Source organism: Nilaparvata lugens, chromosome 13, assembly GCF_014356525.2.
Source record: "Nilaparvata lugens isolate BPH chromosome 13, ASM1435652v1, whole genome shotgun sequence".
NCBI classification, from domain to species: Eukaryota; Metazoa; Arthropoda; class Insecta; order Hemiptera; family Delphacidae; genus Nilaparvata; species Nilaparvata lugens.
The window spans coordinates 27,684,843-27,700,147 of NC_052516.1; the positions used below are offsets into that span (position 1 = coordinate 27,684,843).

At 31.9% G+C, this 15,305-nt stretch overlaps 1 protein-coding gene across 2 annotated transcripts in view; it reads right to left on the reverse strand.

Annotated features, from left to right (window-relative positions):
* Positions 1–2,403: 2,403 nt before the first annotated feature.
* LOC111064038 (uncharacterized protein DDB_G0271670) overlaps positions 2,404–15,305 on the reverse strand; it is a 437,024-nt gene continuing 424,122 nt past the window's right edge. For both annotated transcript variants that reach the window (XM_039440230.1, XM_039440229.1), the window contains 2 exons: positions 12,081–13,264; positions 2,404–9,890 (listed from right to left, as the gene is read on the reverse strand). In XM_039440230.1, coding sequence (XP_039296164.1) covers positions 8,534–9,890; positions 12,081–12,607 — 1,884 coding nt within the window. In that variant the 5' untranslated portion in view covers positions 12,608–13,264 and the 3' untranslated portion in view covers positions 2,404–8,533. The remainder of the gene's footprint in view (positions 9,891–12,080; positions 13,265–15,305) is intronic.

Consider the following 15,305-nt stretch of genomic DNA (forward strand, 5'->3'; position numbering starts at 1 on the left):
AAGAAGTGGAATTCGATAATAAAAAAGAAACAATTATTACTCTACCTCACTTTTAAATATTGATACAATTATTGTACTTTGATTTCAAATTCGATTCTTCACTTTTAAATACTTGCGATACGTACCTTTCTGACAATGGACAATGCAACCATTGTATTCATTGTTTGATATCAAAAACACAATAATAAATATTAAATTATTAAACAGTAATTTATAAAATATATTATAGACATAATACCGAGATTCACGATACATAATTATATAGATTATTACAGTCGTTATGAGATTATCTCTCTATGATTTTTGTGAGATCGGACACGATCAGCTGTTATTCAAGGTCATTTTACAGCCCTAGGGCCGTAAAGTTTTACCGGCCTGGTCGGAAAACAATCACTTTCGGCCTCCATATGACGCACGTAAACCAGCTCATTACATCCAAGTGTGGCGAAAAATATAATTACCGTACTGAGAACAACGCCAGTAACTGACATTTTTTTAAATGGAAGCAATTATTACATAATGCAACCAAATTTTGAGATTAAAAGTAAAAATATAGTAAAAAATTCTCGAGATCTTAAGGAAAATTAGAACTAGTTAATTTTGCATCAGACTACTTTGCTGGAAGATAAAAATTTTTAAATTGTGTACTGTACATGTTGATAGCTCAATATTTTGATTTTGGTCTTTATTGTTAATGATTTTTTTTACATAGGCTATTCGGTTAATTGAACTTACCATTCCCCTTCAACTCCTACAAAGTAAGAAACCCGCACTATTTGTGAAGCACGGCCTCTAAAGCTTGATCGATAGGAATCATGATGATTGTTTGCAAAACTGGCACTAAACATGTTACATTCATGAATGTGAAATGTTTTCAACTTCAAAGTTTATTCACATCAGTCAATGAGGTCGAATTTCTTAGAACAAAACCTCGTCGATTCACTTGTCGATTCGTACTTGTGAATCATTTATATATACAGGTACCGTACACATGTGTGCATTACATAGACCTACACAACGCATTCGTGTTGTAGCATAAATTAACAAACAGAATCTTCGAATTTGAAGCTATCATGTTAACAAAGATGTTATCACTTGCATTGATCGAGTAGTATAACATTTTTTGAGATGTTCATAAAATTTGAGAATGATGAAATAATGTAGTATTTTTGTATAAACTGTTAAATTCTTTAATTATTGAAATTAGACAAAATATTTTATGTGTTTTATAAAGAATATTCAATATTCTATGAGTTTTGCAACAATGCACAAAGGCCCAAAAAATAACTAATAATAATTTTTCCGTAGAAGTTTTTTTGGAGAAATATTTTATTTGCCTTCAAATTCAAAGATTCTGTTTGTTAATTTATGCTTGCAAAATTGTTATTCTCATCTCCTTAAGTAATAAAAAAACTAACAAGAATAATTATTCCAGTATTAATTTTTCCACTAGCAGTTATTGTACAGTAGGCTACAGTATTAGGTACTGATTTTTCTTTACCAAGCAGTTTTTTTCGTGATTCTTAAGACGAGTATATACCTACCTAAGTTAAATTAATATTGTAAATGCTTCATGAAAATGAGTGTATTCATTATTCGGAATGAATACAGTTTCTAATACCATCACAAGTGGGCGAAAACTGAAGCCCTGCGTTTCAATTAATTATTTCTTTTCTGGGCTGAAAAGAATAACATTAGTTAAAGTGGGAGTGTTCACACATTTGAAGTCTACCGTGTGAAAAGTCCCATAGTAATTAATGGGGTTCTCTTTCTGTTTAGCAGAGTGTGAATAAATTGGAAAGCAGTGCTTCAGTTTTTTCTATCGACCAGAGCTTATGCTTCTGATGATGAATATTGAATGCATTTTGCTCTATTTATCATAGCTTATCCTTGTGATTCTTAATGAATCATTATTTCTTTATAACCCAAATAAAGTTAAAAATTCTTGTATAATATACTGTATTTTAAAAGATTTGAATTTCCTACAATACCAATAAATACGGTACCTTGAATTTTATAAAATTTATTGAAACAGTGTGTATGTATATCAGTTAAATTTGGAGATGTTTTGACTAGAGATAATTACAAGAGATTCATTCTGCCATATTTATTATTAAAACAGAATACTTTCGCTACTATATTATTGTTATTCAGCTTTGTTACCTCTAAATGTCATGACAAGAACAAGTAAAATCCAAGGAACTTGATCTATTTTGGTAGAATATTATTAATATTGTAGAACATGTTAAATCAATATTGCGGAACTTGAAATTTGTAAATTTTTTATACGATTGGATAAATCTCAAGGCTTTTCAATTAATATTAAATTTCCTTATAATAGAATACCGTATGGATAAACATAGGAAAAAATAAAGTCATGTTACCGTACACTTTTGTATAAAAATCATAGATTTTATTATAAATTGTATAAAAAATATCTATTATTGCATCATTGAAAGAATGTATATCATCCAAAAATATCTTTCAAGATCTTTTAAACTTGATAATAGGAATTGAAGCATATATTAACAGTACTAATTTATGATATTGCATTTACAATAATAAGTATCATGGCTTATGAATACATGGATTTGTAAAAATAATAATTTTAAAATTAAAAGTATTTCTGCTTAGATTATACAGAACAATAACTTAAAACTATGGCAAACAAAGTGTTGGTGATACTATTTATACAAAATGTAAGTAAACTATAAAAAAATATATTAAAAAAATCTCATTAACACTACATAACTACATCGAACACAACAATAGATATTGTATATTTTTATAAAAAGGGGAAACAATAAATAATAACAATAATATCATCTAGAAAAAACGTACAATATAAAATATAGGCTATACTATAACTATGCAATAAACATGGAATAATTACATAAAAATACATATTTGACAAAATACAACACGAGTGAAAAATATATGTTATCCTAAGCTATTATTTACATTATTAAAGTACCTACTTAGGGAAAGATAATAATTCTTATACAGTGCAGTCGTGAAATTGATCAGACTGAGATTGATAAATCTATTTCAAAAATGTATATAAATTCAAATGTTTCAATCCGTTATCTAGTTTGTAGCTCATTTGCCTTTGTGAATCCACTTCCTGTAGTTGAAAAAAGATTGTAACGCCAAAGTGAATATAGTCAATCGCAGTAAACTGTTTGGAATTTACAATAAATAAATTCACTCCATTGTTAAATTAAGATTGACTGTATTACATAGTTTGATACTTTGGCTAAATTAATATTATAATCATAATTCAATATGTATACTGATATTTTCAGATTCCTTAAGTATTTTGAATATTGATGAATGCACTGAATAAGAAACATATCTCATTTAACATTAACTCCAGATAGCTTGCTGGTATACAGTATACGCTAATTTAAAATACCGGTACCCAGAAAGTTACAAAATTAATTATTCATTCGTCATGGTGTAAGTTATCACTTATGTTATCACAAATTATCTACAGATAGTTTATTAAATTGCAAATAGTTCACCGAATTCAAATAATGCATGTTGAATAAATAGGTAGCGTAGGCCTATCCAACGTAAATATATTAGAAATTCAGTTGATCATTTTAAAATTCAGTTTGAAATAGGAGTTTTATATCATATCAATATAAATGCAGATACCTCAAAAAATGTTGGAAAACTGTTACTTTTAGCAACATTAAAAATAGGTTCTTGCCGGATTAGAAAATTGTATTGATAATTATTCAATGATAAATAGGCCCAATCGGTTATAAAATCTCCATCCTGATATCACAATACGATAATTGTTGTAAATTGTTATTCGAAGAGGATTCTATAGGCATTTGAATAAAAAATCTAAAAGAAAAATATTAAAAAGAACTATATAGTGTGATGTATAGCCTATCAATCTCTCATTTGAAATGATTCTCATACGATGGTATTTTAACTGAAAAATAAATACTGGTACCTCCTCAATATAATATGTTGTCAAAAAACAGTTGCAAATAGTCTCATAGACAATTCCAGTAACTGAGTGTATTTCAAGTTGAATGGTAAGTTACAACTGATGAGTTCTTTAATTCGACTCTGGGTACAACATCATTTTCTTATCTTTGGTTGACAAAATTTCACTCCTTTTCAGGATAAATTTCTTATAATATTTTAGGGTTTTTTACAAAATTGGCAAGATTTGGCCACTAAAAGTAAATTGTGTAACTTTCCAATGGTGGGTAGGTTTCAGAATTATTTAATTAATTAACTTTGATTATATAATAATATATTATATAGGCCTAGGTTATTGTTTTTATTTTCATAAATTTTTCATTGGACGTAAAATTGTTATTAATAGTAGTTTGGCAAAATAGATTATAAAGTTTAGTTTACAAAAAAATTCGTTCTGGCAGTGTTCACGTAATACATTTTGTTTTTCACAAATAATATGTCTTAGGATATTCATATTTTTTCGTCTCAATTCAACTTATCTTTTTATTTCGGTATTTTAGTGATTTTTTTGGCAGTGATTATTCACTTCCAAGCTTTAACCATTTATATTCCCAACTTTGGTAGTTAGGTTTGAAAGTGATTGATAGAGTACCGTATTTAAAAAAAATACATAAGCAAAGGTTCAAGATCAGACTAAAGTGTACCTATGAGCATAAATTGTCTTGACGAAACTTACTATACCTAATGAGGTATACCACGTTATAATGACAGTATTTGATCAACTTTGGTTTTGCTATCCTTGTCTATCATTCGACAAAGCCGGTGGTACTATCCTTTTCTAGGTCCACAACGATGCCAATTATGTTTTTGACAGTGTAGAAATATAATTAATTAATGCAGAGAAACGGCATCGCTATTCTTCTATCTTCATCCACTGTCATTATAACGTGGACCTCACTATAGTTACTTATTCTTATTCTGTGATATTATGCTCAGTATAAGTCCAACACTGAATTATCAAGTTTGAATCAGAAAGGCTAGTGGATGAAACCAAGCTATGGACGCATTTATGGTTTGTTTTATTCCGAGTTGAAATCGCCAGATGATAAAAATTACTTTAAACTTTTACTGTTTCTATGTCCTTAGATAGTAGGGCCTACAATAACTATATTCTCCAATATAGTTATTTCAGTAACATTAGTTACTGTATTAGGGCCTAACATGTGAGATTCTTGATTAATGACATTACCGACTCATCGTAAAATAACTATAAAATTCTGTAATAATGTAAGTGAATTAGAGAATAATATAGCCTACAGTAAATGAATTATTGAAGAATTTTGAAAATTATATGGAATTTGGCTTGATTACATAAGGGAATGCTTCGTATATTCACACAATTTATCGAAAAATATAGATATTAGATTAAACAAGGAAAATAGCCTACTTGGATAAAATGATACAAATTTGAAAAATGAGTTTTATAAAATATAAATGATAAAGGATGATAAATTAAAATACAAAACGTCAACAACAGACATTACATTCAAAAATAAATCATGTCTTAAAATTCTAATGGTTGATTTGAATTGAAGGCACATTATTTATCCAAATGGTGAATTGAATAAACATGATAAAATTGTAATACTGATAGTAAGAAACAATATCAACAAAGAATAAAATATCAATAGATTAACAATGGAAAGAAATCAACAATAAAATATGAATTTTCAATTAATATTTTATATCTTTCTTACAATAACAATGGTATTGCTTAGAAATAAATTGTACTCAGAATACAGTAGGCCTATTTGAGAGTACAACATAAAAAATTTAAGTATGGATCTGTACATTATGAATAAATGTGTAAAGATTTACAAAATTTTACAAATTTTCAAGCAATTCTTTGTTTGAACCAGGAGTAGATATAATTTATTGGTTTAGTATAGTAGATTTGTGGATTCAATAAATTATTAAATTGAATTCTCGGGTAGGTGACATTCCCACCCCGAGGTCCAAATATTTAACTATCATTCAATTTGTAAGGAACAATAAGAGAGAGCATTTTGTATGAATTAACTGCCTTCAATCTGAAAAAGGCGTTTGGATTGAGAATTGGGTTTTAGGAAAAATAATCATAATGTATTCCAACCAGCAAAATAAGAACTGATGATGTTGAAATGATAATGAAAATAATATTTATAACTAATTGGTTGACATGTTAAATGGACGGATAACATGAAATGAGCTGATATTTTACATGACACAGCTATAAATTGATCTAGAAATTTTAATAAGAGTACAATAATTATTTATTTGTCATAAGAAGCTAAATTTATTGCTTTTAAATTAAAAATTGCACCTTAATTTTCAAAAATAGATAGATCTTTACCTGAAGCGAGGTAGGATACTTAGGAACTATTTCAAAATATTCTAAAAATAAGTGATGTAGTATAAAAAATATAGCTATCCTTTAGAAAAACAATAATCTTTAATTTAATCAGTCCCTTTTGAGTTATCTTCCCCCGCTCAACTTTCTTTAACCATCTGTTATAATTTTTAGTACTTACGAAATATTTTTACATTTCATTGCTGCTAAAGTGTACACATTTCCTACAAATATACAACCGAAATTTTAAATTTACAGAACATTATTATAAATAATCTACTTTATAACTATTATAAAACTTAATACTAGGGGCTTTGATTCTCATAAATGATTTTTATAGTAAAAGTTGAGTTCTTATCCTAAGTGATTCATAACATAATGTTCAAGATCCTATTATTCCATTATCATGATGAATGAGCCAATACAATATTGATTGTGAATGTCTTAACAATTCTGTTCATTTCTCCATATAGTTGTTGTAAAGTGAGTTACGTTCATGGAAGGTTTTGTTTGCTTTTCAGAATATTTAAGGCACAATTATTTCAGTACTGAACCATTTTTCACTCATAATATTATAATTTTTTCACCACCTTACGAAACATACATTGTGTGATTGGAAATAAAGATAGATGAAAAAGTAGTTTTTCAGATAACGGTGCTCAAATAATTAATAATATTATTTCAGTAAAAATAAAAAACAGAGTACCCTGTTTCCAACTATATTTTATTTTTCCAAACATGTTTCGACTATTAATATTTTATTTTCATGTACCATATTTTTTAATAGACGAGACTTGTGAGAAACGAAATAAAGTTGAAAATAGAGTACTTTGATTTCCAGTTTTTATGTGAATTTAAGTAACCCAAGAAAGTGAAAAATATTATTCAGCTATGTTACAAACATTTCAATCTTTTTTGAGAATATCGCTTTTAATTTTATAAAAGACAATTATAGCGGAATGATTTCATGTTTTATATGTGTATAACTATTCAAATCAAGTCAAAATTTTTATTCACACTCAAAAAAATTGAGGGTCCTGCCAAACCCGAAGGTTTTTCGGCAGGTGCCCAGTTACAGTATTGAAAGTATTTTTAACTTGCATATTATGTTCAAGAAATGAGACTTGGCAAATTTTCTATTGAGAAGAGTTGATAAATAATACATTATTTCTAGTGAGCACTAATGTGATACATATTGTTGGAGCATTTGGAAAATGGCATTAATAGAATTTCTAGTAAACAATAGACTACTAGTTTCAAATACTGAATACAAACTACACATATTAATTGATCTAAAAAGGTAGCCCTATAGAAATATCAAGTAAAAACAGTTAAAACTTGAATTCTTCTTCCATTCCACTACAATAAATTATGGTTTAAATTCATTGATTTGATTGTTTTAGATGGTATATTTTAATATTATTTTCTAGTTACAAAAAATTGTCCTGTAAAGATTCATAAACTTAAATAAATACAAATAATGTATTATGCTACACATGGCAGGCATTCAATTTGATATATTAATTATATTGGACTCTACTATCACATTGAACGAATCATTTTAAAATTGTTGATTAAAGCTGTACTAAATACTCGTACTTGTAAATCACCAGACTTTATATGAATTGTGTTATTTTATTGTTCACTGTCCATCACTGTATAAACACACACATGCTTCTCAAGTAATAACTCCAATGTGATCAACCCGTAGGTTATAACCAAGTACGGTGCATTGTTGAAAAGCTTTGAATCATAAACTTATGAATTTTACAAGTAGAGTAGTAACTCACAAAGTTCTAAAAAACGTTCACTTGATAGTCAAGTTGATACTTGTATTTTACAATTCAAATGGAATCATTGTCATTAATGTACGGTACCTACTACCCTGTTAAATTGTTACAAAACTCAGGTTTGTCATCAACTCCAAAAAAGGAAGGATTCAAGGGAGGGAGGAATTATTCTACCCTTATTTTATTCGCATTTTTGAAGAAAGTTCTGACATTTTAGCGTTTGCTAATCTGCATAGAGAACAAATTTCTTATTGAAAAATTATACACATTTGCTTTAGTCTTGAAGGCAATTGAGATTGAATAGGTTCTAGTTGCATAATATATACAAATTACAGTATCCTATTGAGAATAAATTATGAACAATTTGAAACAATAAACTAATAGCTAACAGCAACATGTAGTTGAGTGAATGTTACCGGGACTTACTACTGGACGGTTTAGAACCATTACTACTACTACTGCTACATCCACTAGCCGTTGGATTTTTAGCCTGAGCCAGATGTGTGTGATAATGTTTGGCCAGGTGAGCCTTTTGCCTAAAACTTTTGCCACAAAGTGTGCAGGTGAACGGTTTCTCCCCGGTATGAGTCCTGATGTGGACATTCACCGAATATTTGTCCTTGAAACCTTTACTACAGATGTTACAGTAATGGAGAGACCGCTCTTTGCGGATTCCCCCAGAGGAGCTAGCACCACCAATCCCAGCCGATGACACACCCGCCGTTTGGATCTGACCTTGGCTGGATTTTGAACTCGACGAACTTGACGACCTTTTGTATTTCTTGGCAGACTTGCTACTAGTTGCGGTAGATGTCGAGGAGGTGGTGGTGGAAGGGAGTGGGTTCAGTGTGATGGTGTGATCCATGTGTGGGAGGGGTGACATCCTGACATGTTCACCCCCTATATGGGTTGTCAGGTAGGGGTTACAGTACTGTTCCATGGAGTTTGCCACCTCATGCTCGATACTCTTCAACTTCTCGTAGTCTTCCTCATAGGCCACAGAGTCTAGATGGGAGAGGAAGATGTCATCAACACTGTGCGTGTTGTCACCATCCATCAACATCGAGCCAGATGACGCATTGCCGTCCAACATGACAACAGCACCTGTTTCAAGGGACACAGCACACATGACAGGGGAATGCGTCCTGACATTGCCGATCACATCCTGATAGTGTAATGTCTCGGGCTCCTTGTCCCCACTGCTCTTCTCAACCTTGAGGGGTTGGTTGTTGTGCACCACACCTCCATTGTACCTGGAGAACGTGGATATGCTTGATTTTCCCTGGAGCGCACTGCGCAGCAACGAGTCAACACCAGGATCTTGGGAAGATGTTGCAGCACCCAGAGCTGCCCAATCGGAATCACTGTTGGAATTGGTGATGATGGGTTCCGCTGCTGGACAAGCTGTTGATGCAGAACTTGTTCCACATATACTAGTTGCTAAACTATTCGAGGACTGCGCGTTTGCACTGCTACCGAAGCTCGGCTGCAGTTGATGTCCCTCTGTGAATCCACTCTCATCGTAGGTGAACTCTTTTGCTGGTGACTGGTTGGTGACTCCTCCAGCAGCTTCTGGTCCTTGTTGAGGTTGCACCTCTTGAGGTTGGGTGGTTGTTGAAGGGTGGAATGAGAATGTTGATGCAGCCGCCTGGTGCAGGGGGCTGGGGATGATGTTGTTGATTAGTGAATCGAGATCAATTGAGCCTTGAGTGGCCACTCCTTGGGGGTGGGCACTGGGTGAGTCGTCATCCTGTCCTGAGTCTGGTAACCTGTAGAAAAACACAACAAATTAATTACTTTTCGCATAATACTATATTTCACATCTACTATCATACATGTATTAAACTTATGAGTAGGCTAATGATTTACATTCTCATTCATTATTATTTCTAATGAAATAAATTAACATTTCCTTAATTTCTATGTATGTATTTTAGTTAAGTGCAGTAGCATACTTATATTCATTTTTTATAAAGCTTTTTTGAATTTTATTTTGGCAAATTAATGAATTCATTCATTCCATTCAATTTTGAGAATTTAAATTCAGATTCAATTTCAACCAATTGATTACAAAAATATATTTCACAAACTTATAAAAATGAGATAAGCAAAAGGATATCAAATGATCTAGACAAAAAACAAGAGTGAGCATAGAACAAAATGAACATGCTTCAAAAGGAAGGAATAATACCCATTAGACTTGTAGTCTGATCATTGGCTTTAGTTGTGAACAGTTTGAATAGGAAGGGAAAAGCTCCAATAACGGGATTGAAGTTCCATAAAATGAAACAAATATGCAATTAACTTCAATTTAAATTTAAATAAAAAATTTGTTACATGAATTAAATTTTCTAACTGAATTTCAGCTAGATTTCAGCTCATTTTTAAGAAATAATGAGGATCCCAGTACGTGGTGAAACAATATTACAGTATAATTTGCAGTAAAAATGAGTAAACATTTTCTCTCTAACGTCCCATTTAAAATACAGTGTTTTTGAAATGAACTGTGTTTAGAAATAAATAAATATTGAATAAACAGACTAAGAAATTGTCAAAAACCACAGATTTCATTGAAATCTAGAAAGACCGGTTTCGGTTGTTACACCATTGTCAATCTCTGATAAACTCATAACTCATAATATCAGATTGACAATGGTGTAACCGAAACCGGTCTTTCTAAATTTCAATAAAATCTGTTGTTTTTGACAATTTCTTAGCCTTTTCATTTAATATGAATAATTACCACAATATCAACTTCTCAACTACACAAAAAAAATACTGAAACTCATTTCCTTTATTCTAATGTCAGGAAACCACTCACAAAGTTTTTTCGGTCCATTTTAGAAACTCCTGGTATAGCATAATATTCTAAAGTAAAAATAATAGGTCAACAACACCATTGAAACATGATGATGAAGTTGAAAAATTCTAAAATAGTTTATATCAGGATACCAATCACTCTGATCCTCAATTGTTCGAAATTATATTAAGTAATAAGTTTGTTCATTTAGTAGGAGTCCTAATGTCAACTTCAGTAAAGTAGTGCAAATTCAGTTGTCAAACAATTATCTCAACTCAACTGAGGAATAGAGTCCCACAAAACGTGAATTTAGCTTGCTATAGTGATGAGTAGCTCCACGTTATAATGGCAGTATTTGATTAACATTTGTACTGCTATCCTTGTCTATCATTCGACAAAGTAGATGGCGGTATCCTTCTCTAGCCCCACAACGTTGTCAGATCGTTTTTCAACAATGTAGAAATATAATTGATTAACAAAATATTCTATCTCAAATATGAATTCATTATTCGATCATTGAAAAATATATTTTATTGACGAATAAATTGTAATTGATCATTTTAATCAAGAATGAACAGTTCATATTCATACTATATTCTGGTATCAGCTTTTCTCTATAGAAGGCAGAAAAGCAGCAGCGCTGTTTATCTTTCTCCAATGCCATTATAACGTGGACCTCATTAGAGGCTCTGCCTGTGCGTGAATGCATTCTGTCGTATTTTATGTAAACAAGTTGTCAATAAACTGCTATTATGACAAGTCTGTACAGAGATTCACTTCAAACTGTCAGAATTCACACTTTTCCCATGTATTTCACACGACATGCAGTCAATTATTTTAAGTAAATAATCAAATTTGTTCACTTACTGATTGGAGTACTTTCGAACGGTTAGAGACTGTTGAAAATGAACGCCATCCGTTCGAAAGTACTCCAAGTGAACAAATTTGATTATTTACTAGAAGTAATTGACTGCATGTCGTGTGAAATACATGAAAAAAGTGTGTTAATACATCGCAGCTCGCAATGGATCGAGAAACCATAATCTGTTCTTAAAAAGTAATAAACCTTATAAATTCCTTGTCATCGATGCTTCCTATCTAACCAATGCTGCCAGTCGAAAGTGAATCATATCATTAAACTCTGGCTAGAACCACTCACCTATACCAGGTCGACGTCTGGTCACTGCCATTGAGCACTGTCAGTGTGTAGATGGCACCATCCGTGTTCTCTCCCTCGGCCAAGTGCTTGGACGATCCGGAGCCATCCTGACTCCAGCAGTTGAGGTCCTCGAGGACCGACGACTCCCAGCGTGCTCCAGGATCCTCCTTGCCTGGACCACTCCAGTAGGGACTGTGCACCAGGTAGTCCTGGTTCCCAGATGCTCCATTCGCCACCATTAGATTGTTGTTCTGCTCCACCAGATGCAACCTATCAGTCTCCTCTTTCCTATTGACTGTCCCACTATTGTTGTTGCTTGTACTATTGTTGTTGTTGTTATTGCTAGATGTGTTGTTGTTGTTTGTTTCATAAGCCTCCAGATAGATCCCTAGACTTTTCATTGATCGACCAAAAGAATGAAGGGATCCAGAGTCGGTTGCATCAGATGTTACAACAAAGTCGAAGAAATCTCCCTTTGAAATATCCTCTGGCCTGAGGGAGTTGGTGATATCCATTGCTGAATCCATTTGGTACCAGATTCCAGAATAACCTCTCCTTCTAAAAGTAAGTATTGAAATCCTCCAAAAGATTTTTGGTGGATAACAAGTATCAGATCCTCTAGATTTCTAGGATACTTCCTGTTTTCTGAAAGGACCCACCCAACTCTTGATTTCTTCAAGATTCCAGAAACATTTTTTCCCAATGGAAACCTTCTTATCAACACAAAGAGTTCTTGGATGTATCGTAAACCTCTCTTTCAACCTCTTCAGACCTCTAGAAGTCTTTGATAACTTCACCAAACCTCTAGAAATGTGTATCTGGAACTTTATTCAATATTTAGATCCTTAAATCGACAATGTTCCTCGAATCTCTTCTCTTATTCCTCTAGCCTAAAAGAAATCTTCTAGCAGCTCTCGACCGTCTTGTTCAACCTTGGTGGAAGAACACAAAATTTTCTGAACACGTCAACGTTTTCTCTTCATTTTTAGAATGTATTCTCTCTATCATTTTCTCTGTTAATTCTCATTTCTCAATATGTTTCAGGTTGTGCTTCCCCAGAATATGTGGATGATTCAAGGGCTGAGGTAGATTAGAATGTTGCCTACAGTTGGAATGGTCCATGCCTAGATAGGTTTTCTATGTCGGTTTGGTTTCCTCATTGTGCGGTATGTTGTGGAGTAGATCTGCAACAGAAAAAAATAAAAATATTGTCAGAAATTTAATCAGGACCAGAGAAATTTATGTAGGCTAATCAATTGCTTGCTGAGCAACAGTATAATAAATGATGATCAGCGCTATCATTGCTGTGAAACATGATATGATGAGAAATTGAGCAGCATTATTATAACAAGGTTTATTACAACAAACTTATTCAATGTATTTGAATAAAACAGCTCCCAATTATCATATAACAACTGTCATCGTCACAATAGGTATAGGCTAGATGATGGGAGTGGAAAATAGAACAAACGGCGATTCTTAAAATGTAGCAACTAGGTTTAGCATTTCATTTGAGCCCTATTAAGCACTTGACACTAAGCTCTCATCAGGTTGAGTTCTAAGCACTACTGTGTCTAAACAAAGAAGTCAACACTTTCAATCAGAACAAACAATTTTATGATGGTTATCTATATATTATAAGAAAGAAAAGAGCTGGCTTAGCCTATACACGTATGGGATAGGGAATTCACGTATCTTCAAGTCTGAACTACTGGACATTTTGCTTATAGATTCTTCATTTACTGAGTAGCCTTTAGTTATAGGCCTATTTTCAAGTTGATTCAAGTGATTTTATTACTTCAAGTTTTCAGTCTGTCAAGTATCTAATTAGACACTTGCGGAGCACGGTTTACCTGCTAGTATTAAATTAGTAGTTCTGTGAACAGTAGACCTCACGCAGTATTCTCATCCACAAATACCTGATTGAAACTATAGACCTTATGGAAACACAGCAATAGACTGGCTTCTCCACACATCTGTGTAATCACTTGTCAGCTGATTTATAATGAATAATTCTATAGTCTGATTTTTACTCTAATATTGGCGTATGAAGGAGGCTCCCTCTCCTTTTTATATTATCCTTGAAATGCAGAATTTCCAAAAACCTTGTATATACGTCGACGCGCAATTAAAAAATTACCTGTCAAATTTTATGAAAATCTATTACCGCGTTTCTCCGTAAATGCGCAACATATAAACCGTAAGAGAAATGCCAAACCGTCGACTTGAATCTTAGACCTCACTTCGCTCGGTCAATAACTAGATAAAATATCGTTTTCATATTTATTACGGGGGAATTTATTCATTTTTGTTACCAAAAACAATAGGATTTGGTGTAAGTTATTGGTTAATGATATGCCATCTTTGAAACTATCAAAGCAGAAAAAACCACGAGGTTTTCACAAGCTGTGCTTAGCTCTGTTTTACCAGTCTTTTTCACTTCAAACTGCCAGCATGAACTCGCAAAATGGGAAGCTTTGATGTTGACAAACATCAGGAAAGCTGGGAAAATTGACAGTTTGAAGTGGATATCACATTAGTTCTTCCAATAGTTCTTCAATAGTCCTTCAATAGTTCTCCAATAATTGAAAACACAGTTCTATTTCTGTTACATCTTCATCAAACCAACGCATCACTACAGCTGAAGATGTGTTGGATCACAGAATACAAATCACAGAAATTATATTAGTTTTCTCTGGTTGGATTCAACACGAAACTACAGTCTTGTACAAAAGTATAATAAATGTGGATGTGAAAAAATTAAACTTTTTTCAAGTATGAAGAAATTTCACAATATCAATTCTCATTCAACAAATTTTATCAAGTTCTCCAATAGTTCTTCAATAATTCTTTAATAGTTCTTCTTGAAAAAACTTTGTTTTTTCAATTATGGAGAATTTCCACAATATCAATTCTCATTCAACAAATTTTATCAAGTTCTCCAATAGTTCTTCAATAATTCTTTAATAGTTCTTCAATAATTCTTCAATAGTTCTTCAATAATTCTTTATAGTTCTTCTTGAAAAAACCTTGTTTTTTTAATTATGGAGAATTTCCACAATATCAATTCTCATTCAACAAATTTTATCTAGTTCTTCAATAATTCTTTAATAGTTCTTCAATAATTCTTTAATAGTTCTTCTTGAAAAAACCTTGTTTTTTCAATTATGGAGAATTTCCACAATATCAATTCTCATTCAACAAATTTTATCAAGTTCTTCAATA